The sequence below is a fragment of the Apaloderma vittatum genome, unplaced genomic scaffold, assembly GCF_000703405.1.
Source record: "Apaloderma vittatum isolate BGI_N311 unplaced genomic scaffold, ASM70340v1 scaffold17629, whole genome shotgun sequence".
NCBI lineage: Eukaryota > Metazoa > Chordata > Aves > Trogoniformes > Trogonidae > Apaloderma > Apaloderma vittatum.
This window is the reverse complement of record NW_009733666.1, coordinates 1-24,952: the sequence shown is the minus strand read 5'-3', so window position 1 is coordinate 24,952 and position 24,952 is coordinate 1. Positions and strand designations below refer to the sequence as shown.

At 44.2% G+C, this 24,952-nt stretch overlaps 1 protein-coding gene across 1 annotated transcript; it reads right to left on the bottom strand.

The window, feature by feature from the left end:
• NCAPD3 (non-SMC condensin II complex, subunit D3) lies at positions 1 to 24,948 on the bottom strand (the record flags this gene model as incomplete). The annotated part of the gene is made up of 33 exons (XM_009876004.1): positions 1 to 112; positions 199 to 259; positions 359 to 433; positions 3,257 to 3,334; positions 3,455 to 3,585; positions 4,419 to 4,633; positions 5,053 to 5,163; positions 5,751 to 5,950; positions 6,102 to 6,235; positions 6,572 to 6,709; positions 7,985 to 8,064; positions 8,669 to 8,907; positions 9,917 to 10,024; positions 10,112 to 10,226; positions 10,763 to 10,870; positions 11,658 to 11,773; positions 11,904 to 12,001; positions 12,328 to 12,519; positions 13,812 to 14,032; positions 14,782 to 14,916; positions 15,807 to 15,880; positions 18,088 to 18,171; positions 18,347 to 18,409; positions 18,926 to 19,175; positions 19,369 to 19,494; positions 20,088 to 20,160; positions 20,829 to 20,962; positions 21,787 to 21,874; positions 22,087 to 22,148; positions 22,345 to 22,527; positions 23,398 to 23,576; positions 24,307 to 24,469; positions 24,838 to 24,948. Coding segments are annotated over 33 exons (4,257 nt in total), but the record flags the coding sequence as incomplete, so codon positions are not given.
• Between the last annotated feature and the right edge of the window lie 4 nt (positions 24,949 to 24,952).

Genomic DNA, 24,952 nt, shown 5'->3' with positions numbered 1-24,952 from the left:
TCAGTTGTCTGGTTTCAGTGGAGTTCTCCGCTGGGACCGTCTCAGAGGGACATGCTGGCTGCTTTTTTTCCTTGCTGGGGATTCTACTTTCCACTCGCGTGGCAGGGACGGGCTAGAAGAAGGAAGCAGAATGACCATTTATTTTAAGGCACTTTACCAGTCTTTCTCACTGCTGTTTCAGACCTGCGCTGAACTTACGGTTTCTCTGGTGATGTCAAACAGATAATCTCTCGTGGCTCATCCTCAGCCTCCTTCTTATCTGCAAATAATGCATATATTTTCCTATTTTTAAAAATGCCACAGATTTGGTCATCTGGGGTTGTTTCCCCCTCAGGTTAGAATCACAAAGCTAACTTGCCTGGAGCTGAACCGGGTGTGTACGTCAAGCTGATGTAACTGACCCCAGCACCAAAAGTCAACTCATTAATGGTCTCTGAAAGAAAAAAACACATATTAGCAGGCAGCTCGTGACATAGCCAGAGGGCAAGGCACGCTGTAGTAGAACACTCAAGTGTCGCGGAGTAAGTCTACCCAGTTAATTGCAAGCACATACACATCTCTCTTTTCCAGCCCGGTGGATCTCAGTGTCTCCCATCCAGCCTCAAAACCACTCACTGAATCCAGCGAGCCGTCTGCACACACCACCTTCCTGCTCCAGACTTGCAGCCTTCCTCGTACTAGAGGAAATTAATTTAAATTTGGGACCTCAGCCATGCACCTCCTTGTCCTCCCTAGGTGAGAGAGCCACACCTTCCACTGAAGCTTTGCCATCTTTCACAACAAGTTATATTCAGACCAGTTGCCCTCTCGAGGCACGACACGGGGTGCTTGAAGCCTGACAAAGGACCCGAAGCGCCGTTCCGTGAGGAGCTGCCGGCAGTCTGACAAAAGGAACCGCTTGACAAGGAAGCTAGGTAGAATTCAGCTTGCCTGAATAGGCCATGCTTGTCAGCTGTCTCTTTCCTGTCATTTATCTCAGGAGAGATGTCACAATATTCAGATTTTACTTTACCCAAAGCTCTGTTTTATGCTCATGTTTCCCAGAATCTTTCACATGGAATTAAGGCAGAAAGTGCTTTATAGGGCAGGAGTTGGAAACTCTGCTCAAAAGACTTCTCTCTAGAGACTAACTGGGTTGGCTCTTTAACTGCTTCCCTGTCCTGGAAGGGAATCACTGAAGCTTGTAGTGGAAATCTCACTTGATCTATCTGCCTTAGTTGGCCTCTGCATCGCTCAAGACTGATGTGCGAGTGTCCTGACTTGGTGTAGTGAGGGCTTTAAAGAGGAAGTTCCTGTGAAAGGAAGGAAATCAAGTAGAGCTTCCCCATGCAATCAGAGGTGGGATCTTCACCACACATGTTTAAGTGCGACAGTGAAGCGATCTGCACTTGCCCAGACTCTCTTAGCCATTCTCAGAGTAAAAAGCAGGAATTAAGGAGACCCAAAGACAACCAGGGACAGAGTGACAGCCAGAACAGCCGAATAAGGTAAAGAGAAGAGACAGCTGTTCTTAACTTCTCCAGTACAAAACTGTTTACAAAGAACTGCATGTCCCATAGTTTTAGAAAGATACACCAGAGAAATCAAAGCTTTATTTTGATTGTCTATCAGCCTGCAAGACCCAGCACCACCACGCAGATGGCTCAACACACACTAGCTGAAGTGATGCTGCTGCTTTGTACAGTTTGTCTCCCCGCTGAAGGACACGTGCTGCCTCGAAGAAAAGTAGGGATTCAGCCCTAGCACCACTGCAGATTAACGTTCTTCCTCCTTCTTCACCATATGGTGCTCAAGAGAAACAGCCGTGCAAGCTTCCAGACAGAGACATGGCGCTTAAAGATTTCTGCTCTCTAAAAACATGCCCCCCATTTTTTATTTTGCACAAAGAGCATTCCTTGTTGCTCAGGCAGGGAAGAGAAACATTGAGGCAGACAAATCTAGTCAAATAGTGGAGCACACAGGGAAGAGCAGGGTCAGATTTTCCAGCGGCTGCACATCACTGCCGCCGGTTTGCTCCTGCCTGCTCGCGGACGTCAGGTATTTGCAGGCTGCCAGAGCTGACTGAGTGCCTTATTGGCTACACGTCCTTTGCTCTCTCGTGTGCGTGCGGGTCAGGGGCTCACAGAGAATCAGGCAAAGAGCTACGCTTTGGGATCATCGACCTCTCCCCACGACAATTCACAGCAGCCTAACAAGAGCTGACCTGTCAGACACTCACCTACACCCCCAACTTAATTGGAGCTCGTGAGGGGGTTCATCGTGCTCCCAATTTGCACTACGAGGGAGATGCCCTAAAGGAGTTCAGCAGCGAATTGACGTAGAGGAAGGCAATCTACTGCTGGAACTCAGCTCCATTTGTGTTTTACTGTGACTGCCTCTTGCGCTTGCAGAAAACGACACTGCGGAATGCTGCGGGGCTGTCAGAAAGCATTCCAAAACCCTCTAACTTTTGAAGGTCAGGTTTTGTGAAATGGCAATTCAGGTGCAAGGCACAGCAGACTCTCGCAATTTATGTATCAGAGATTTCTCTCTGTGTATTTTTACTTTAAATTCCACAGCAGAGTGAAAAACCCCAAATCTTCTCCTTCTCCAATGCTCAGTTCAGGTCTTTCTTGGGGTGGAACACACGTACTCAGACGTGACTGTGCAGGTTATTGATCTCACCTGAGCGGACCACTCTCTGCTCTTGCAATTGTCACAGCTCCCTGCCTGCTCCGGAAGCAGGTTGTAGCTCACCTTTGTTTGACAATAGGAAACTCCATCTTGGAGCTGAAACGGGCCAGACTTTGAATATTTCCCTCGGTAGCAGGGTTCTCTAATTCAGTCTAAAACTGCTAAGTGATGCTTCCAGAGCTAAGGAGAGCAAGCAGGGTCCTGCACACTTGGGGCAATGCATGCTGTGAAGGAACCATAATATGTCCCCTGGGCACCACAGAGCTGATGAAGGAAGAAAGGGCGGCAGCTCTGTTACTTGAGCAGCCAAAATAAATGATCTCCTGCACTGACTCAATATTATAACACCGGTGAAATGTAAATGGAGACCACGTTGGACTGTCTTTTCCTATGAACGTCATTCATCTACAACCTTCAATGTCAGAACGGTTCTTATTTAACCACAACCATTTTGATACGTAAGTAATCCACTGCTGTCAATGACTACTTTTCTCTGCTCTTTAGGGGAGCCACGCATTGCTGCCTCTCTCAGAGAATGAGGGTTCAGCCCCATTTGGAAAGGGTTCCTTTGGGTTCTACTTACGTTCTGGTGTGCTGATTGCACGGCCCACCACACCAGCGCTTTCTCCGGCAGACTGTTGGTTCAGGCTTTGAAAGGATGCTAGAAATAACAAGAAAATAATTACCAACAGAAATGTATTCACTTAGAGACCTCAAGGGTCTAACAGTCAGGCTACTAGACGTAGTCTAATGCCAGATCAGTGTGCAGCAAGGTTCTTACCTTGCTTGCTGCCAGCTGTGCTTGACTGGAGTGATACAGCTGATCCAACGCTCTTGCTGCGTTGCTTGCTTCTGGCTTCCACGGCTTTCCTGGCAGAGTTCAGGATGGCAAGTGTGCTCAAGGATAACGTCCTACAGTGCAAAAACCGTGACAGAAACAGTGATTTCCTTCTGTCAGCCCAGATGAGATTCATGAAATGAGGAGAGAGACCTGTCCCCTCCAAATCCCTTATTATTACAAACACCAACTCTAATGGGGAAGATAATGCTGCAGCACTGGTGACTTTCACACCACTAAGGACAGAGTGAATAAGCAAAGCAATAGCCCTGCAGTAACTGATAACTGGTAACACAAACAGAAAGCCACACCTGCGACTGGGTAACAGCTGCTTCCCACCAGCACTGGGCATGCTAAGCTCCGAAGGGACAGAGGAAGCACTTGGTCCAAGTGGCGAGGACTCTCTCCCATTTACAGAAGACTGAGCATTATTTTTCCAACCACCAGGAGCTATAGCTCTCTCTGAAGATGACGGAGGCTGTTACAGAAAACAGGAGGAAAGATTAGCACATACTTATTTCTTTATATTGACTTTAAAACAGAATATGCATGACTAGGACACGTGCAAGTTGCCACTCTATATACACCACAAGTCAGACAAAATGAATCCTCTTCTTTCTGACCTGTTTATCATCTTTACCATTCTGGGACCAGAGAGCAGCATAACACGTAAGCACAGCCAGTGGCAAATTAGACTTAGTTTTCTCCTTAAGTTGAATTCTTTTTAGAATAATTGGCTGCTGCCTCTCTTTGCCCGATGCACTGTTTGTTGTTGTTCTAAGCGTATTAAATAGCTCTGAAACCAGAGCTTCTGACAGCAAATGCAAAGAGCTATGCGAACGTTACATAACCATTCTGCTAAAAGTGCTGTAACAAGGCCCACAGACATACAGAGTCTGGGTGTTACGTGTAGACAAACTTTAGCTGAGGAGACAGTATGTGTACGGAGTTAACGGCACCAACAACCTCTGCCTGCGCCACTGAGACCTGCTCCTGGTCCGACTCCATCTCCGCGGCCAGCTGCTCTTCATATTTCTTCATATCGTACTCCAGCTCGGCTGCCAGCTGCTTGTCCACAGCAAAGAAGTCTTTGATTTCATTTCGGTAATCTTGCATCATTTCCTGGAGCAATATGAAATGTTTAAACTCTTTCAGAAATCTCTCCTGACTACTGATTCATGTCTCCATTCAGATCACAGCTGCTTAAGTGCAAAAGGAAATACCAGTTGGTAGAGCAGAGGTGTTTTTAACAGACTAAGAGTTTCGATTCCAATCGGTACTTCAGAACATGAAAAAGCTCTCCAGCATTCAAGCTTTCTGCCCACGTCCCACTGAGGAGGCTCACACGTAACACACTGTGAGATCCTTATCTAAATCCCTCCACCTCCTACGTTATTTAACACAGTGGCAGTGTCACAACATCATATGCCTCCTAAATTTCCTTCTAAGAAGGCTGTTCGTTCCATTACTGATTGCACATCTAACACATTAACTCAAGAGAAGAAAAATAAAAATCCCAGCAAGAAAACACTTTCCCTTACCCGCAGGTAGCTCATAAGGTCCCTAAGAGCTGGGATCCTCTTCTGCTCCATCAAAGACTTCAGCGATGTGATTATTGGGATGATATTTTCTACAAAATTCTTCTTTTGAACCTTTGTTTGAACAAAGCATGAACAGTCACACAACATAATAAAGGAGAAGCCACTCTGCGGTTAGATGAATGGCCTAAATGAGAGGAGTTACCGCTCCACAGCAAGGGAATTAAGGCAATTAAGCCTGTTCTTACGCCGCACGCATGTACGCAGGCTTTTAACCTAAGTGGAGTCTTTTAAGATACATCACTAATTCAGTCAGTTCTCTCACTGGAGGCACATTGCCAAAAGGTGCACCAAAAAACGCTGTTACGCTCGAATTCTTTACCAGTGAGAGAGAGATCTGTGGAACAAATTAAGCCTGGCAGAGCATCACTGACTTCCGAGGAAATGCATTTCTGATCGCTCCAACTGACTCCTCAAGCACAAGCATCTTTCACGGCTCTAGCTGTAATGTTTTGTCTTACAGTGCTTCCACAGGTGCCCTCGGATCCCGAGCCTGGATAACAGTCCCCAGGCACAGTATGTCATTGGCATTGCTACGTCACCTGGATAATTTTTGTGCAAGTTTCTCCATCGTAGAAGGGTGGAATTCCTCCCGGTGTGGTGGCCAGCCCTCTTCCCACACCAGATCAAGCACCACTCACCTGTGAGATGAGCTTCTTCTGTGCCACCTGCATGACAGCGTTGGCCATTGCCATTTCATCTTCATCAGGCTGAATGTCTTCATCGGGCTTTGATCTCATAGTTGATAGCTTGATTTCTTTGCAGCTCAGGACTGCAAACGTATCTGAGAGCAGCTCGCTGGCTTCCAAGTCCAATGGAAGGATCTTATCCACAAAACATGCTGGAACAGACGCAGAAGACATGAGAAGTGTTTTACTGGAAACAGCAGTGCCAGTAAAGACAGAAAGATAACGTGGCTGGATTGAGAGCCTAATGGGTTTATGCAGACATATAGTCTTTCTTTTGCCAGATTTTTAAAGACAGACCCTTACCTAGGATGCTGTGGCTGATCTTGGTTGTAATGCTGAACCTCTGCTCATCCGTAAAGTGGTCGAGCAAGAACTTGTAGATACGCATCCGTTTTTCTTTGTTATCTTTTCCCTTCAGAGAGAAGAGATTCTTTGCCCTGTGGTAAAGCAAGACATTTTACAAGGGCCAAATTACATTACGCGAATTCACAGAAATAATACGACTTTAAATCAGCAAAGAATATTTGAATGTCACTTTCGATACCCATAAACCTGTTAGGATACTACACACTCCCACAAATTACATGCACAAGTCCTCCCAGAAGTGTCATGGGGAAGGCAGGACACTCTTAATTTAACGCTGTTTGCCCTAGCCGCTTCCCCCGTGCTGCACGCAGAATTAGAAGAATGTGAACGCTTTGCTGCAACCAAAAGCTGTTTGGCCAGACAGCCCATGATTTACCAACACGGAGATACGAGTGTGCTCAACTGACCGTGCACTCTGGGGGAACCTGTTGTATTTCTCATGTTTCTCGTAGCAGTTGAAATGGAAGATGCACTCAATGAAGTGCTGGGAGAACATTACTGGATTCCTCTTCAGCAAGAGATGCACCAAGCAGAATTCTCCAAAGCTGGAAAGGAGGAAAAGGAAGAACTTATCATCTGGAAGCTTTTAAAAGCCTCCCTTGAAACACTGTGTAAGGTCACAAGCTGTAAAGCAGGAGGTTAATTTTCTTCTGCCGAGTCTCACTCAATACCACATTTAATTCTTGTCCTTTTGGGCTTGAAAAACAGTATCAGCTTACTGACTTTAAGCTTTTTTTCATCCAGAAAGAGATAGATGTTTTCAGCAATACTACTTCCTTTTTTTTGGCAATTAAACAGAGACAGAAATAAATTTGAACTTGAATCCAGGCACAACACTTCCATTATTTAAATAACTTAAGTTCCACTGCAGCTGAGACACAGTACTTTGCAAAAAAGTTAATCACCAAAAGTCCTGCAAGAGGTGCAAGTCAGTCTCAGACTTGAAGAACATGGTTTTGTCTGGATGTAGTCACTGAATGCAGATGCAAAGAAAAAGGCTCCCACAGAAATAGCACCTGTGTTCCTTAGCTAGAAACATGACGTTGCAATGTCACCATCTACTGGAAAGACATTTTTAGATATTAAAAACTCACTGAAGAGAAAAGAAAGGCTGGATATGCACTCGTAAGCAACGATAGGTTGATGGCTTTGGAAATACCAGTTTTCAGATGGACTGTTCCAGGCAGAGACAAGGAGCAAGCTGTCCAAGCCTCCTCTGCATCCAGCATCCCTGTACAATCTACCATCCGTACAGGAACCTGTCCCACTCTCACTTCTCATCTAAAAGCCACTTGAGACTTTGAAACCTATAAAAATCTCATCAATATGCACTTAAAGCCTGTGGATATAATTCCTCTTACATGTCCAAGTATTACAAAACATGGTAGAAGGTTTAAAAAGACAAGGCATGACATATGAGAAAAAAGAGAATATTTAATCCTAATACTAAAACGAGTACTCAAGACAGAGCCTATTAGAGACACATGATTTCACAAAGGCTTGTTTCAAAAATACTTTTGTTTTTTTCTGGATAACTGAGAGTCAAAAATAGAGCAGAGCTGCACATTTTGAAGAGAGCCAAGAACACGCAGCTTTCTACTTTGGGACCTTCAGGTGACTTGGAAAGAGGTTCACCACTCCTTTGCTACCCCTGCAGACCCTGAAGCGTGAACAACTGCACGAGTGAAGAGGTTAGTGGGAGAATCATCTGCTTTCTCACTGAGTTTTTAATCTGCGTGCTGAAGGTTCCAGACTGAGACTGGTTCTGAGTACCCCTCTGATCCTTGACTCCTTTTTTATTTTAGAAACCAGCATTTTACCTGGCAATATCTGGATTTGGATCCACCAAGACACTGACAAAACGGAAGAAGAGACAGTCTTTCCATTTCACAAACTCCTCCTGTAAGAAATCAGCAGGCAATAAGTTCTCAACTGGAATCTGAAAAAAACTTACCATAAAAGCCATAGCAGCAAGCAGCTAGGTCTACCACAGGTATCAATAAAAAAGTAGAAACATGTAAAATCTGTTCTGCCGTTCCAAGGCACACATGCTGTTCAACACTGTTCTCAGAGCCAAAAGTACTGCAAGTCTGCCTTGGTTGGCTTTATATGAACATTGGGAGGGTAAACGTCTCAACATTTACATCTTTAGAACAATAAGCAGAGACAGCAGGAGAAAAAGGTGCTGTGAGGCTTGCTATAGTCATCACATAGGGGTGAAATGGAAAAGAATTCAAAGGAAAAAAGAGAAGACAAGAGAAGAGGTAACCATTGACTAAAAAAAAATAAATCTCATTATCCAGCTGTGTCAAGTATCCTCCATGTGATTTCTGCCTAGCTAGCAAAAAAAAGGCAGTAACAAGATACACAGCTTAAAGCCTTCTTGGTTAAGCGGAGATTAATCAAGGTATAAGCAATACACCCACTGGGCAGGTTGCCAGTCTTGAGCACCACAGAGGTGCTTGAAGCGGGGCTGTCAGACCCCACCTAGGACCTCGGTGTACCTGCAGAAGGTTGGTGAGCAGGATCAGCGTCTGCTTCCGGATGAAGGGATTTGGGTCCTTCAGACACAGGGAAATATTGGGCACGTATCGGTCCACCATGGACGTGTAGCGGATACAGAGATCACACATGACAATGACGACGTTATTGCGAACAGCCACATCATGTGACACCTCCAGTTCTCGAGCCAGAGCTGCGATGCATTTCTTGGCCAGATCCTCGTGCTGCAAACACAATTTACCTGTGAAACAGAGACGAGGTTGTCAGTGCTGTGAAGATATTCTTCTGCCGAACCACCACGGCCCAGATTACTGCCTCCTTTGAGTCCAATATGAGTCAAGAAAGGAATCGGGAAGTAAACAGGGGAATAAATCAGAAACACATGCTGAAACTTCATGAGCAATCTGCATGATCTCTCAAAGAAATGATACTTCAAGGAGTTCTTCCAAACTCCTCTTAGACCTACAGTGTGGGTCTCTATGCCAAATTCCCTCCTTCACAGAGAACTATTTCTGTGTACAGGGTATTATTCAAAGCAGCTAAAAAGAACAGCCCCAGCTGTCATAGGCATAGCAGGGAGACACCCACCTCGGAGAGCATCACTAAACCATCTTAATTTAAACTACCCTGCATTCCAACATTACTTCTCCCTAACTGTTTCTCAGCTTTGTACCAAAGGATTAAGCATCCCGAAGCAGTTAAGCAAGGAATAACACTATCGATCTGCAAGAGAAGAGACTTGTTCCTGACCACAGAGGTACTACAAAACCAGAACTTTCACCAGTGCTCTCCGTAATACCGGAGCTGTAGATCTGACTGAGCTTCCATCACAAAGAAGCTCTTCATTCGTGCTGAGGAGAAAAAGTAACTACGTGCAGTCATTCTGCTCTGAACTGCACCAAACGCACCAAGTTTTCTTCCTCCTCAGCTGAGGACACGTAAGATGATCCTTCAGCCAGACAGCAGCCAGCTCCCACTCCAAGGGCAGCGCAATGCTGAAGCATGTTGCTAATTATTAATCACTATTAGTGCATTAACCACCATGAGAAGCAGTCACAGAGGTGGCAGAATCTTTATGGTCTGTGCAAGTTGTTACCATGGATATGTGCACTGCTCAAAGCCAGGAGCTGCAGCGATACAAACACCGAGCACTGTGGCTACCTGTCACAACTGGTAACAGCTTTCGAGCAGAACTTTAACCAGGAGGGCTGAGAACTGGACACCCGATTCTACGGCAGGATGGCGCTTACCCAGAGTAATGAATGCGTGAGCTCTGACCACTGGAGGCATGATTGATCCTCTGAACTGGGACAGGGGCTGCGAAGCTGGAATTTCCTCATCATCTGGAGAACCAGACACTAGGAAAGAAGAGGTCAGGAAGGAAAACGTGCTTTTTTGATCAACAGTGCTGCCTGTAAATGCAAAATTAAAGGAGAGAGCCTCACATTGGTCCTCGTGGACAGAAGAAGCCAGAATGGACTGAATCAAAAAAAAGATGCGTTTCTCCACTTTGGCTGGGCACAGCTGGGCAGCCTCTCCCAAGATGAAGAGGTGTCTCACCTACAGAGAGAAAGCAACACTGCAGTCAAAAGGCAATGGCTGAGCTGCATTTTTTTTCAGGAATCGCACGCTACTTCTCCAAAAATAACTTAAAATTCTCTGTCCTTTCAAGAAGCAGAAGGTGAAGCTTTGAAACAGGAACGGGGTGTGCCTTTGCTTAATATGATGTAAACCTCCATGTCTACAAATAATATTGAAATAGTCCTCATAACATTCTATGTGTTTTACAGACTTATTTCCCAGACTGCTCATGTAAGAAGCATGAGTGGAAAAGCAAAATAAAAACATGTTGTTTTATTAAAAACACTCAGGGTATTACATCCTTAAAGCTACCGCTAAGGTGAACTTAAAAGAACACCCATTTCAGGTACCCCTACACCCTTGCTCATGTAAGAAGCATGAGTGGAAAAGCAAAGAAAAAACGTGTTATCAAAAACACTCAGGGTATTATATCCTTAAAGCTACTGCTAAGGTGAACTTACACCCATTTCAGGTACCCCTACACCCTGTGACCAGTGAAGGGGAACCAAACTTACCAAGAGATCTTCTTGCAGCTGCTCTGCTCCATCCTCTTTGAGCACTATATTCGAAATATAGCTTTCACAGGTGGATACTAAATCTCCACACACCTGGTTGAGCAGCTCCTGTTCCATAATTAAACAAAATTCATTCAGCACTTGATTAATTAAACAAAATGTAGCTTTACTATCTGTCCACACATGAATCCTTAATCTGAAAGTCCTTAAATGCTTTTAATAATCTAGTTCCTATTGAAATCAAACAGACAGTGCCTTAGAGCTTTAAAATTCTTCCTGCACATCAAAGGATGCGTGCAAGTGTCAAAACACCTCGGAGAATCTGGCTTTTAATGACGCACAGGCTTAAGTTTACTTCATTATAGAAATCACACAGATCTAAACAAACATTTAGGTGACTTTTTCATGTATATTCAATGCATTTCAGGTTGCCTGTATGAATTTTTAATTGTTGTTTGGAAAACGCAGCTCCACTCAAACGAAAGCACGACGCGAATTCCAAGGGATGGAGAGGAAACAAACAAAACTAATCAACTACAGACTGTGATGAAAATAAAGTATCGTTTCTCTTCTGCCATCTAAAACTGGTAACATAAGAAACCAAATACATACACGTATGACAGCTAATGGCTGAAATCTCTATTTTACCAGCAAAAGATATTATTCTGAAGAAAGAAGATTTCTTACAAGTCCATCCTTTGCTTCAGGATGCTCTCCCACACGACTTTGTATAAAGCAAGAGAGCTGAGCAGAACAGACTCAAGTTGCTGGAGTCAGACCCATTTTTTGTTTAGGAAGCTAATCACCCTGCAGAGTGGAGACAGAAGCTGCCTTCAAGAGACAGCGCTCCTAAGTGTGAAACAAGCTATTTTAAAAGATGTATTTTAAGTCACACCTGTGCCTCCTCCGGCACATCTGCATACGCGTGGCAGAGCTTCTGCAGAGTTTCTACAGCTGGGCTAATCACCTCCAAGGGACACTGAGACTGCTGCAGCCAGCACTTGATATTATCTGAAAATGAGACCACACACCTAAAATGAGCATTTTCTAAGCTTATCTACTGCTTACGGAGAAGAAATGACTGTTAGGACGGGAGGCATGAACGGTGCCTTCCCCTCGGTGGTTTCTCAGGGCCACTCACCACTGAGCCTCTCACAGGTGCTCTTAGGGAGGTGTTTTGCGACATGACCGATGACACACAGCATATGTCCTGTAGTATCAGCGCTCGTGTTCTCCTGCCTGAAAAATATCAGAGCAGACAAACGAACATTAACGCTAAGGAACAACACCAAATCGCAGTAGGAAAACCCTTTCATCTGGGATATGCATTATTAAGGCAGACCTGTCAAACCAAATGAAAACGCAAAAGGCTTAAGGCAAGAATTGGGTACTGCACAAACCCGCGGGCCGTCGCTTGCCTCCTGTCTGGAGAATTGAACAAAGAACTGGGATCTAAGCAGCTGAACAGCCTGTGGAAGGACAGAAGGTGCCCATTTGCTTTGTTCCTCTTCACCCCATCTTTTTTTCCTGCAGAATAGAGGATGGAGTTCAAAGCACACATATACCTGCTGACATGGTCCCAGGATTCAATGATCTTGGAATAATCCAGCTTGGGTGAAGAACCTGCCACCTTAGCAAGCAACATCCAAGCCGGTACAGCACGCTCCGTTTCCACATGAGACATGACATTATTAACGAAAGTGGAGGTGAACTTATTCTGTTTGGACCACATGTGAAAAGCTTTGTTCAAGTAACGGCTGCAAAGACGAAAGAAAAGAAAAGTCAGAGGAGGAATAAACGAAACACTTGGTCTTAGGCACTGCCAGTAAATTCCTATATCCTTGCCCAGGATATACTGGGCAATACAACAAAGCTGCTATCGCTTGGCATTCTCACTACTCAGAATACGTAGGGATTTCTGATACGTATTTTACTAGAAATATTGCTTTCAGTTCATAATCCTGCCACGCTACAGACCTGGCACACAAGCATGGGCGTCGTGCTGTGTCAGTAATAGAGAAGGACTGGCTGATACCATGACACATCAAGAAAAGCTAATTTCAACAATCTCTAACACAGACTTTCTAGCAGTTGTCATTTAATTGCCATGATGGGAGAAGATACAGTTATGCTAAGGCACCATAACTTGCTCATTTTTCTATTTAACCCCAGTTACCCACTTGACTCTTGAAAGAGTTCTGAGACTGATCAAAGCGCAAGGTACTGTAAGGTCAGGAAGAAGAAGGTGCCATGAATCTGCAAACTATGTTCTAAAATAGCCCAAATTAGAACATTGACAGTTTCACAGATTGGCAAGGCAGCACAACCACTATCTCATTTTCTATTTCTGAGCTATTATGCCCTGTTGACTAATAAACATACAGCTGTCTTTAATCAATGTTGTGTCCTTGTCATACTGTGTGTCATCCCATTTCTTCCCACAGCGTTCTGCAAAAGGCAGAATAATTCTATTTGTCATAAGACAAGTAACATATTGTACATCAAAATTAATAAAAGGCGATGTTCTCCTTTCTTTATATATCCTCCTTTACTTCTGTCATCAGAACACCTCCATTTGACTTAAATATTCATGCTGCTATCAACACCTCGAGAACAGCATGCGAAACTCCTGTGTGTGATCACCCGGGCTGAGGGAGAGAGCGCGGGTTAACAAGAGCAGCAAGTGAAAATTCTTGACACCAAGTGAAACTGCCCTCGTCCCACCAGACGGCTTGTCCAGGCTCGACAGCTCCTCTGTCCCAGGAACTGGGTGAGCAGCAGAAGCCCCTCACACCATGAGTTTCCAGCTCAAGCACTGATACGCACCCGTACCGACTGTTGCAAGAAGGGAATTCAGCTAGCTCAAAAAAACCCCAACCCATGACAAATTTGGTTTCTTGTCCTTGCAGAATAGTCAGCACGTGCACTTTAACAGTCTGTAAACCGACACCTAATGGTCTGTGGCCACACAGTGAATGAGAGCACGGAGAGTATAAACTCTTATCTTAGTGAAAAAAAAAATCTGGATTTTGTCCCTGATTGCACTTACTTCAGCTCCTGGCTTTCTGAAGTCAAGAGGGTAAGGAGATCCCACGCTAGAGCCTGCTTTTCATCTTCACTCCTGAACTTATTATAATATTTTATATGTTGCAACAAGAGCTGGTCAAGGCAATCCAAGGCCTTTTCTTGGACAGAACTTTCAGTGTCCATCACAGCAGGCACCACTCCGTTCAACCAAGCCTTCTGCACTAGAACATTATCGTGCTGAGACTGAAACACACATTGTATTAGAAACATTTTAAAATCATGAGAGGATCCTATATGCATGGGGAAGTACCGCAGAGGCCTAGAAATCTCCAGATTGAGCTACTAACTTTGAAAAGAAGTTTGAACAAACCCCAGAGCACTGCTCAGCTAGCACTGGAATGTGGCACCATATGGAACAAGGGAACTTGTATCTCCTTGGCACCACGAGGTATTCGATCATATCTATGATGAAGCTACCTGGTGCTTCTGCTAAAGGATCGTAATACTCTGTTTTGAGACCCTATAAATAAATATAAAAATATCGCAATAGAGCTGTACAGCAGATGATTTAACACTAAAAAAAAAGCTTTGCTTAATATAAATCCTATGCTCCAAGATTAAGTTACTAACCTTTTGTGAATAAATAGAAAGAAAAATATTGCAGTGCTATCATTTACACATTACAGTGATTCAGATTTTTTTTTTGTAACTCGAGAAGGCCAGCAACATAAACATTTTCTCCATGACACATAAATCAACAGCCAGAAAAATAAATGTTTCCAACAGTTGGAAGCATTCTACATAAATCACAAGCATGTATAAGGATGAGTCATGATTTCCAAGTCAAAAGGTAATAAAAAAAATTTAAGCACCGTCATAAAATGCAATTCACAGAATGAACAACTGACGTCTACCAGATTTGTCTGTTTCTTCCTTCTTTTAACCCACGGTTCGCTCATCTCAGATCTGAATTCATGACATTTTTCTCTCACCATGAGGAGCTCTGTTACAGACTGCAAGGCCTGCTTCCGCACGGACACAGCCGGGTCCCGGCAACGATCCTGCAGAGTGGACAAATCTTCCACAGTGCAAGGGATCACTTTGTGCTTCAGGATGCTCATAAAAACCTGGAAGTCAAACACCAACATAACTTTCCTGGGAACGCAGGCCATGTGCATCGGGTAGCAAATCAAATACGCAGTCTACCCCCTACCAACTTTAACTAGAGACTAATCCATCTCCCCGAGAGTGAAACATCCCGTTAACAATGTGTGAGTAGTGGGCACAACCAAGACATGTAGAATGAAACAGAATTCGTCTTTTCAGTCATCTCAATTTTATGCCTGCATTTGGACAGAGTGAATGTCGCCGTTTCCCCTTGAAAGTAACGTGTCTCTTGTATGAACCGTGCCTTTTACCTGGTAATAAGGAAGAGGGCATCTGCTGGTTTTTTAAACTCAAAAAGCATTAAACCAAAACAACTGTAAAGTTTTAACTGGGAAGTTTAAATCAGCGTGTGAACTGAGACGGAATAGTGGGGGTGAAGAGGACTAACAGAGGAAGGCAGTCAACAGCAGATGCGTATTTTTTAAAACGATGAAATTTCCATTGAAGCGTATCTCTTTAAAAGCTAAGGACTTCATTAAAAAAAATTGAGCGACAAGCAACACAACACGTAGCTCTAAAAGAGGCTGGATATAACCTAATCTCTTTGTTAACAAGGTCAAAACAAACTAGGCAGCTAATATGCTTCAGTTTATGAGGAAGTTGTTTAATTGAAATGCCTATTGACATTTGGAAAGAGCCTCTCTTTCTAAATGACGGAATAAGAGAATGCCAGCAAGAGTACTAGAAAAATTTTCCATCATCGTGCTTGCCTTATTTACCCAGTAGGCACTCCGCAGGAATAGCAGGAAGCGACAGGTGGGCAAAGTTACAGTACTGAGGCCTGATTATTTATATTAACAGCATTCTGGGAAATCACAGAGCACAGGGAAGCACGCAAAAACCACCGTACCTGGAGAGCAGATTTCCTCACATTGGTTTTCTCATCGCCAGCTCTCAGTCTCAGCATGGCCATGACTTCTTTTCCTATCCAAAACCATGATAAAGAGACATTACCCACACCGTCACCGGGCAGCACTGCCCCACGGAACACTGCGCAGCGGCGAGGAGGAATTTGGCTCTGAACTCAGCTGAACAACAGTCTGTTGCCCGAGTCTTCCAGAGGGCAAGAGAGGAGAATCAAACAAGGCACAGCAAAAAACCCACCCAAAATACTTCAGAATGGGTATAAGCCAAAAGGCAAAAAATACACAGAAAGTATTTTCCCAAGTTCTTTCCTTTGAAAATATATCTTAGGCCATATCACAAAAGAGAGTGAGACACAGTAAAAATAATTAAAAAAAAATAATCTGTAATTTGTGACCTATTAGTTTGTCTACATAAAACACGTTAGGCCACCTTTGCAGTTTGAAATCTCATCGCAGTTCTAACAAAAGTCTGCAGCCCAGGTAACGCTGCCATCTGTGGGCAAAGCGTGTTGCGGGGCTGACCATAGACAAATGATCCAAGGCAGATCGAAGGCAGGATAACAGACATGTATGGCGAGAGCTTGGAATGCCTACAGCCTTCTGGGAGTTACACCTCCGAGCTCCACACAGCATAAAGAATTAACCCAGGAACCGCTGCGCTTCACAGAGGGGAAGCTACTCCATTTCCGAAATGACTGAATTCCTCAAGGCTACAAAGAAGAAGCCAAGAGTCTACAAGGAAATCAGAACACATCTCTCCTCCCTGAATTCTGAACAGCCTGATAGAACAAGCACAGAACCTTTTTACTGCAAGATTTTGCCGTTACAATGGTCCAGCTCTCGTGAAGATGACCATGTCTGCTAAAGTAATTGCACTTTGCCAACTGACATCGCATCTACTCACCGTGACATGGAAAAGAGAAAAAAAACAGAACAAACCACCAATCAAACAAATCCCTGAGTTCTAAAGGGCTGAGAACTACCAAGGGAACTCTGCAGCACGTACCTCCCCCTGCAGATTATCTCCACCCTTCTTATCTTTGCCCTTGTGCATTTAGCACGTTCTGACTATCCTCGGACAAGATTTATTTCTCTTCTAAAATATGAGCTGTTTGGTCTCCACAGAAGTGCAAAATTAGCACAGGCTTAAGCCAAACACAAGCGTGTGCCAGACGGCTTTGCTAATGCACCTTGACTGACTCGGAGAGCCCTGCGTTTCAGCGATCCTCCTGAGCTCCAGACAGTCCTTTTTCATCCAAGCCTTTTCTTAATTTGTTTTGCCAAGCGCCAAGTGTACGCTCAGCTGGGTACGAGATACAAAACCAGGCAGCCTCTGCCACGAGGAGTCTGCAGCTAAGCAGGGAATACACAATACCTCAAGTGGCCCGGAGGACTTTTCTATCCGAGGGAGCAGATTAACGAAATTTATCAGTGAAATGTTTTAAAAGAAAGCTTTCAATGGAGAAGATTGAAGCCTGGCTCACCGAGATAGGGACAGAGATCCCATGTGAAGAGCAGCATGAAACGTGTAACAAAGAAACAAATGCAGGACGTGAAGCACGCGGCGAATTGAATTGTCAGCAGTTCACGAGAGGTGAACAGCAAGAACTGAGAGCAAAGATACCGCAGAGGCCTAAAGGTTAGGAAGAAGAGCTTTTGCGTGGAAAAGAAAGGAAGAGACTCGGAGAAGGAACGCCATGGCCACAAAAGCCAACTTCCACGCTGATTTCATGCTATCAACAAATCAGAACTAGCTGCCTGCCACGGTGCACCAGCCCATTTAACCTCACACTTCGCTCTGAGCTCCAGACGACACCTGATGCTGCCGAGAAGTGAATTCTTCCCTGCGCAACAGTCAAAGGTGCTGTGCTTTACGTAGCAAAAATATATTAGCTCTTTGTGCACTGGAGCAAGAGATTTAATTACCCTTCAATTTATAGAGTTACAAGTATTAAATCCCACATCCATTACCATCCTTTTTGGAAAGAATGAATTACCTGCTTTTCAACAAACGTTGCCACCACATTAGTAGAAACGAACCTTAGTATTTCAAGATTAAATGTATTTTTCAGACTTCAGTGGAAATAGTATTTCTTTATGGATGGTGCTTCCACCCTCTCCATGACCTATAAGTGTTTTTTAACAGCTCTACAGAAATCTCTCTCCACTTTCTTTGAAAAACGGACAATGAACACACTCCAGCAAGTCTGATTTCAATTAAGGTTTTGAAAAGTGATCTGAAAAGGCTAGTGTAATTTGACGTACCGTCAAGAACAGCACTATCTCTGCTCTCTGTCAACTCAATAGTTTTGAAAGTCGGTAAGGTCTTCAGTGGATGGTTGGACACAGCTGAAAGAAAAGGTAAAAATCTAAGAACAAAAGAAGGCATACGTTCACCCAGCAAGATGTTTCACTGTCAAACAGAGAGCCTCATGCATGCCCTAGGTTTTACAGGTAGGCATATTTTCAGAAAACGGCATGCCAAGAAAAGCTTGCGACTTACTAGAAGAGAATGACTCTATACCTTCAGCACTGACTACGGAACTCGCGGTGTTTGTGTTTGCTTCCAAGACTGTATGGTCAGAGGCTGCCAAAAAGAAATAAAAAAAAGAAGTTAAATGAAGTATTTTAATCCCGGATAGTCTGTCATTCCAAATTTTTTCAGCCAAGTAATCTAACAGTAGGATGCTATGTGCATACTTCTGAACGGTGCCATCTGGCCTTCACCACACCTGAGTGAGTTCAGAATGCCACTCATGAACAAAACTGAGCAGAAGCAAAAGGCAACTCAAGATTTAATCAACTGTCAGGCAAGGATCAACTTTTTTTTTTCTTCCCAATGAGCAATTTCAGTCATCTGTAAATATCCTTCAAAGGTATCTCATGGAGGAATCTATTTAGAGCTGATATACGAGAATAAATCCCTTCCAAATTTAAGGCTTCATGAGTAACAAGACTCCTCTATTACTTCTCATTATGACACAAGGACACTGTGTGCAGATTTTTAAGTTCCTGACAACTAATTCTTCTATCTCCCAGTAATTATTCCCCAGAACGTTCAAGAAATACTTTCACTATCTAATTTATCCATAATACTTACAGCTTTGTAACAAGTCCTGTATGCTCTCCAAGGTAGCAGCAGCTTTCATTTCCAGACAGTGGGCAAAACTGCTTAAAGCTTTGCTACGGACCACGGGTGCTTTGTCTGAACACCGGCCAAACACCATGACCTGTACTAGAAACTTGTGTGTTAGAAACTTCTGATGATCGAGGGACAAGGAGCCATCCAAGCTCCTCTTGGGCGCATCCAGCAAAGCCAACGCTACATCAAGAGCAAACACTCTGTAGGCAATCTGTTTGCAAGAAAAAAGCGCACTGTTAAGGTAAATAAAGGTAACTCTGTTAAGGCAGGCAAAGAAAAAGGCATTGCCTACTTTGTTTACCCGTTTTTAGGTATCACTAACAACAACAATGCTATTTAGTACCGGGATTGGACCCTTCGTCTCCAAAATACTGAACCCGGGACCATCAAGGAGATGTACTTACTTTAGTGTTGCGTGAATATTTATACAGCCAAGCGATGAAGTCAGCAAACTGTACACAAGGGAGTTTATTCAGCAAAGTCACCAAGGCCTGTGCAGCGTAGGTGCGATAATCAGCCTTATCTGGGACCTGAAACACAAGGGCAGTTGGACAGTACAATATTCCGATGCTCTGCTCTAGAAGTCAGAATAGCATTTCGGGGCTTACGACAAGTACTTTTTTGTTGTTTTATGAAGTGCTGGAGTCAGCAAGGACTGGGAGAACACACACAGCTTCCTTGGGCATTACTTCAGCACTCACCCCCAGTCACACAGCAAATTCCCCAAGGCAAAGGCGGAGCTTAGATTAAACCCAGAGGCAGTAATTCTTCACGGCAGTTTTCAGATAATTTAGTTATCTACCTCTCATAATCCTCATTTTCCTCTACCAATACAATGGCAAAAGCAACTGCAAATTTTGAAAAGGTCACGAGTAGGGTACAATCGACTGTGAACAATCACCCTCAGTGTTCTCCTAGACTAAGATGCTATTTTTAAGGCCTCTGAAAACTCAGAAAAAGAGCAAACCAAAACACAATCAGGCTGTCAAGGAATTGGCAACTGATGAAAATCTTTTCTTTCCTTACAAAACAACTGTGAAAACGGATTTCCTAACTATGACAGATATTGCAGTGCATCCACACATCAGTCCTTCAGCTCAAGATGCAACAAAGCTCAGCATACCTTGATGCAGATATGTTGCAGTAATATTCGAAGAACGGGGAAAACAACTTCTTTCAGCTCATCTACTACGGAACTGCACAGAAGCGAAACAAACAGATTTAATATAGCTGGTTTTATAACGGAGCAAAAATCAAGTCAAGGACATTGCTTTAGTGACGTGTTTCAAAAGTCAGGAAGATAATGCATTCTGGAATCACAAGCACCTGCTTTCTACACTAACCTGCCTTTGCAGGCAGAAAACATTTCTTCCAATACCTTTTTACAAATAGAAGGGCAATACGAAAAGCTTCTTCATTCTCGATTTATGTTGTCTAGGGAACCTCTGAACAAACCGCGCACTCCAGCAACGTGGATCCCCACACAGGGGAAATAACAAACACAGGCAAAACATATCTTAAAGGAGGAGAAAGCAGAGAACTAAGGAGAAGTGAGCTCCATATTCATCTTTTACTGTCTTTAACTTTGTAGTCAACTACAAAACCTGAAAGACTGACACAACGCAAAATGCAGAGCTAGGTCCCTTGCACTCACTGCCACTTTTGTGTCAGACAGAACCTTCCTTCCCCTATGGCAGTGAGTTCAGTAAATTCCCATTACAGACATTTTAATTAAGCCTCATTTGCACAAACAACTTCAAAGTCAATGCCAGTTTGTCTCAGCCCTTTATCAGCTGAACAGGAAAGTGCCAGAAGAAAGAGCAGACATACCCAGGAAGGGTAGTGCCAGAGCTCTGTACTTCACCTGATGAATTTTAGAGCCTGATTCCTGGCAGTGGTCACAGCCGATGTGATTGGAAGGACGGCAGGTCTGGAACCCGCCCCGCTTTCCAGCATAAGGATGACATTGAGGATTCGCTGGAAGACCCAACGAAGAATCTAGAAAGGAAAGGTTAATCTCAGGTTTATTTCACTAGCAACTGGAGCCCATGGATAAGCTTTCTGACCACATTTATAAAATAATTCGGAACCAAACAAACTCAGATCCAAATAATAGCACCTGTCAAAATAGGACAGCCGCTAATACCCCGGGCTTGCTAGTTCAGAACTGGGTCAGATGGGTTTACAGGGACTCGCAAACACGGCAGCATGGTCACACCCCAAATTCAAACACCCCATCCACAGGAGCAGCCCACAGCTAAGTGGGAGACGACACAGTACGCCTGACAATTTAACGAAATAAAAACTGGGAAGCTGCAGACCCATTTCTGGTAGAACTGGATGTTCCATGATGTCAGACTATTCTCTGAATAAGGCTCAGCCCTGCCTACCATCATCTGCACATAACGCTTCCCCATCATGCTTCTGTGCCGCACATCCCGCTGCCGCAGCAGCTACGAGTGGTGCTGGAGCTCCACCTAGCCGGAAACAAGAAAATTCCGCGCAAACGCAGCAACCTGGAATTCTCTTTAGTAAGATACGGAGATCTAACGCCACTGTAGCTATCCTCTGTTTTCGATTCATTTACCACAAGAGTCACCAGAGCACAGAATTCACTGCACACAAACCGCATCATCGTACGAGTCAAAGGAAATCAGGACTGCAGTGGAAGAAGCATCTTGCTTCTGACCCAGCAAACACACGCACAAGAAGTAACACAAGCGTAAAAAGTAAAAAACATGCAAGCAAAAATGACAGGAAAGAAACAACTACTCCTTGTCAATACTGCAGTGAGGATTTTAAAGATGTTGCCCAACTTTTACCTTATCTACTGTCCCATGTAGAGAGGAGCACAGTAATCGCAGCCCATGATAGGCCAGCTCAGGAATGTATTTGGCTTTGTTGACATTCCTAAGCAAAAAAAAGGCAAAATGATTACAACTACATTGACTGGAAAACACTTAATATTCACTAAATGATGTTTACTGTTAGCTAGCTGGTTCTAATTATCTTTAGTGAAAGAAATCCCTGCTTTCGTTTTTGTATAAACAGGATAATAACACAAGCACTGAGAGCTTTCCTTGCTCCAAGCACCACACAAACATTAAGAATTATTTGCTTACATTGCTGCCGAAAATTCAAACTCATGGACCGCTGGCTCTAAGTTTGTCATTTCGACGAAGATCTGCAAGGAAAGAAAGCCCAGCTTAGCTAATTCACGTGAGGGCAAGATGTGCAGGTCTAATCAGACAGGAGAGTCTAACCAGAGGAGCAGTTTATGAAAGGCAGGGCTGCTGTCCCTCCTGTGGCTGTGGAGTGCTCTGCATCCACCAGACGTTTGTGCTGGGGGCCGTAGGGTTCCTTGAGTTGCATCTTATTACCTGCAGGCAGTTCTGCACACATTGAGGTTTTTCTTTTAGCGAGAATTTAGGCAGAAGTCTTAAGAAGTTTTTCAAAAGAAGGAAGATCGCGTCGCGCACTTGAAGAAGATCGTCCGTTGAAAAGTAAACATTTTCACCATCGTCTTCCTCCGCCTCCTCCTCCTCTTCCAATGTCTCTTCCATCTATATTGGTAGAAAAGAGAAACAGCACCACTATGTCCCACAGCACTGGCCGATCTCCTTTGGAGCTTCACGGAGTTCTCAGGCTCAGTCCTACATGATTTCACATCCAAAACCCTAAATCTTTTCTTTCAGATTAGTTAACGCACTTCACAGTGGGTAAAAAAAAAACCCAGACAGAAAGATAAAAGTCGGACACAAAAACAGAAAGCTCCAACACACTCTATCCTTTGGTTCCATCAGAACTGAAGACAATTATCTGAATTCTAATCTGACGCTTTGAGATTCATTTCAAGTAAATCCAATTGTGTCCATGACTTCTCTCCTTGCTTGTCATGACCCTGCAGTACTGATGTTCTCTCAGGGTTTCTGATGCGTAATCCTCAGTTCCATTTAAAAAAAACCAAAACCACAACACCCCCCCACATATACATGTTAGAATTTGCAGCTTGGTACAGCTAACCACAGCATTTAGCCCTTAGCTTCCCCTCAGTAAGTTGGCAAGGAAACGCAAAAGCTATTTGCAAGCTGGTCACATTGTAGCTTGAAGGTCTCTTGAATAAGCTGATATAAATTAGTTTCTCCCTCTGCTACTGAGCTTTCTAACAATGTGCCATAGACAAATAAGCTGTATTTTTTCTAGTAGTCAGCCAGCCAGGAAACTGCAATTACTGTTGAGTCATCAGATCTTTGAAATTCCTAATAATAGGTAGAGGATCAAGAGCACAGCTGAACTGTTGAATAAAAGGATAAGAATTAAAAAAGGGGTGAAAAAGAAGAAAAGTATCAGATTGACCTAGAAGTGAAATAGCTTGACAACAATCTGCTTATCAATAGAGATTTATATTCAAGGAGGTTACACACGCGCCTTACATTGCTATTCCTGCATGATTTTCCTTTCCTTTTATTTCTTCTTGCATTGGTCTGAGAGCTTTGGGTGTGCATCTTCTTCCTTTTCCTCATCAGATCTGGTTCTTGAGGCCAACTTTTTGTCAGGGTCTGAAGACATTTATCGAACATCACTTGATGGAACAGCTGGTTAGCGACGCTACCTGCTCGGAAGAGACAACATCAAATCATCTGGTCACCTCTCCATTTGCTTTGGCAGCCAAGGAGATGGCCAGGACAGAGCCTAAGAAAGTGCAGGAGAAGAAAAGAAAGGATCATTTGAACAAAAGCAAACTGCATCAGGATGACATGTCATCAGCAGTGATTCTCCGGTAGGACCATCAGCTGACTGACCCCTTCTAGCTGGTACTGCAGCGCACAACAAAGAGCAGCATAACTTCAGAGTACGCGCTAGCCTTGAATACAAAAGGGAATTAACCGGCTAGAAAACTCCAACTGCTGGTTGTTTTAAACAAATACTTCTGTTTTCACAAATGAACCTGTCTGAAAACACTACACAGCAAAATCCTCTCTAGCTACAGAGCTGGAATAGAAATAAGCTGCTGCCTTCACCCTGCACTATTGTCAAACCAGAGTGGTTCCAGGGCAGACTCTGCTGTCACCCTTGTCACAGAACTGCAGAGAGAAGGGATGGCAACACGGACCACGCTGAGGCCATGGAGACACCTCATGACAGGAGACCAAGCTGCTATCGGACCGTAACAGCCGTTCAGCACTCACCACCATGGCTGAGCTTGATCCCCAGGGATTTCAGGGAGATCAAGTGAACAGTTCAAAACCTCATCGTTGTTCCACCAGGGATTCTTAGGAAGGAAAGCTGGTTTTGTCCGAACAACAGTTCATCTGACAACAGAGGTGCATCCCTTTGCTCACCTGGGATTTCCAGCAGCAGGAAGTACAACCCGGCTGCATGAAGAGCACAAACCCTCTGCCGCGCGTTAGCTCGCTTTCGCTGGCCGGCGTGGACGAAGTGGTGCAGCACGGCCACGAGCGCGTGAGGAGAGAAGTTGTTCTCGGCAAACAGGGCCCAGATATTCTGAGGCAAAACATGGGAGCAACAATGAGAAGTCGCATAATAACAACGTGGCTCTCTCCAAGTAGCTACCGGTCACGTTTTAACACTCACCACTGCCGCCAGTTTATTACAGTATAGATTTAAAGTAGGCTTTAATAATTGTTATGCTGTACTGTATAAACATGTAGTATGTAGAAGGTTTATATTACATATTACTGTACTTGTATTATGTATTGTTTGAACTTGGGAACAGCTTCTCTCCGAAGCTTTCCCTGACGAGAATCGCTTTGGGCAATCTCGGGGTATTTTGGGAATTTCAAGGCGGGGCAGACTGGACCAGCGGAAAGGCCCCGGGCCCGGGTTCTGGTCCAGGAGGCCGCTGCCCTCACCTCCCTGTCCTCCCGCTCCTCCGCGGCGAACGGTGACAGCGACCGGTAGAGCCCGGTGAAGGCCTCGAGCCCCTCTCCCGCGATCTCCTCCGCGATGCCGGGGTCCAGCGGTTCC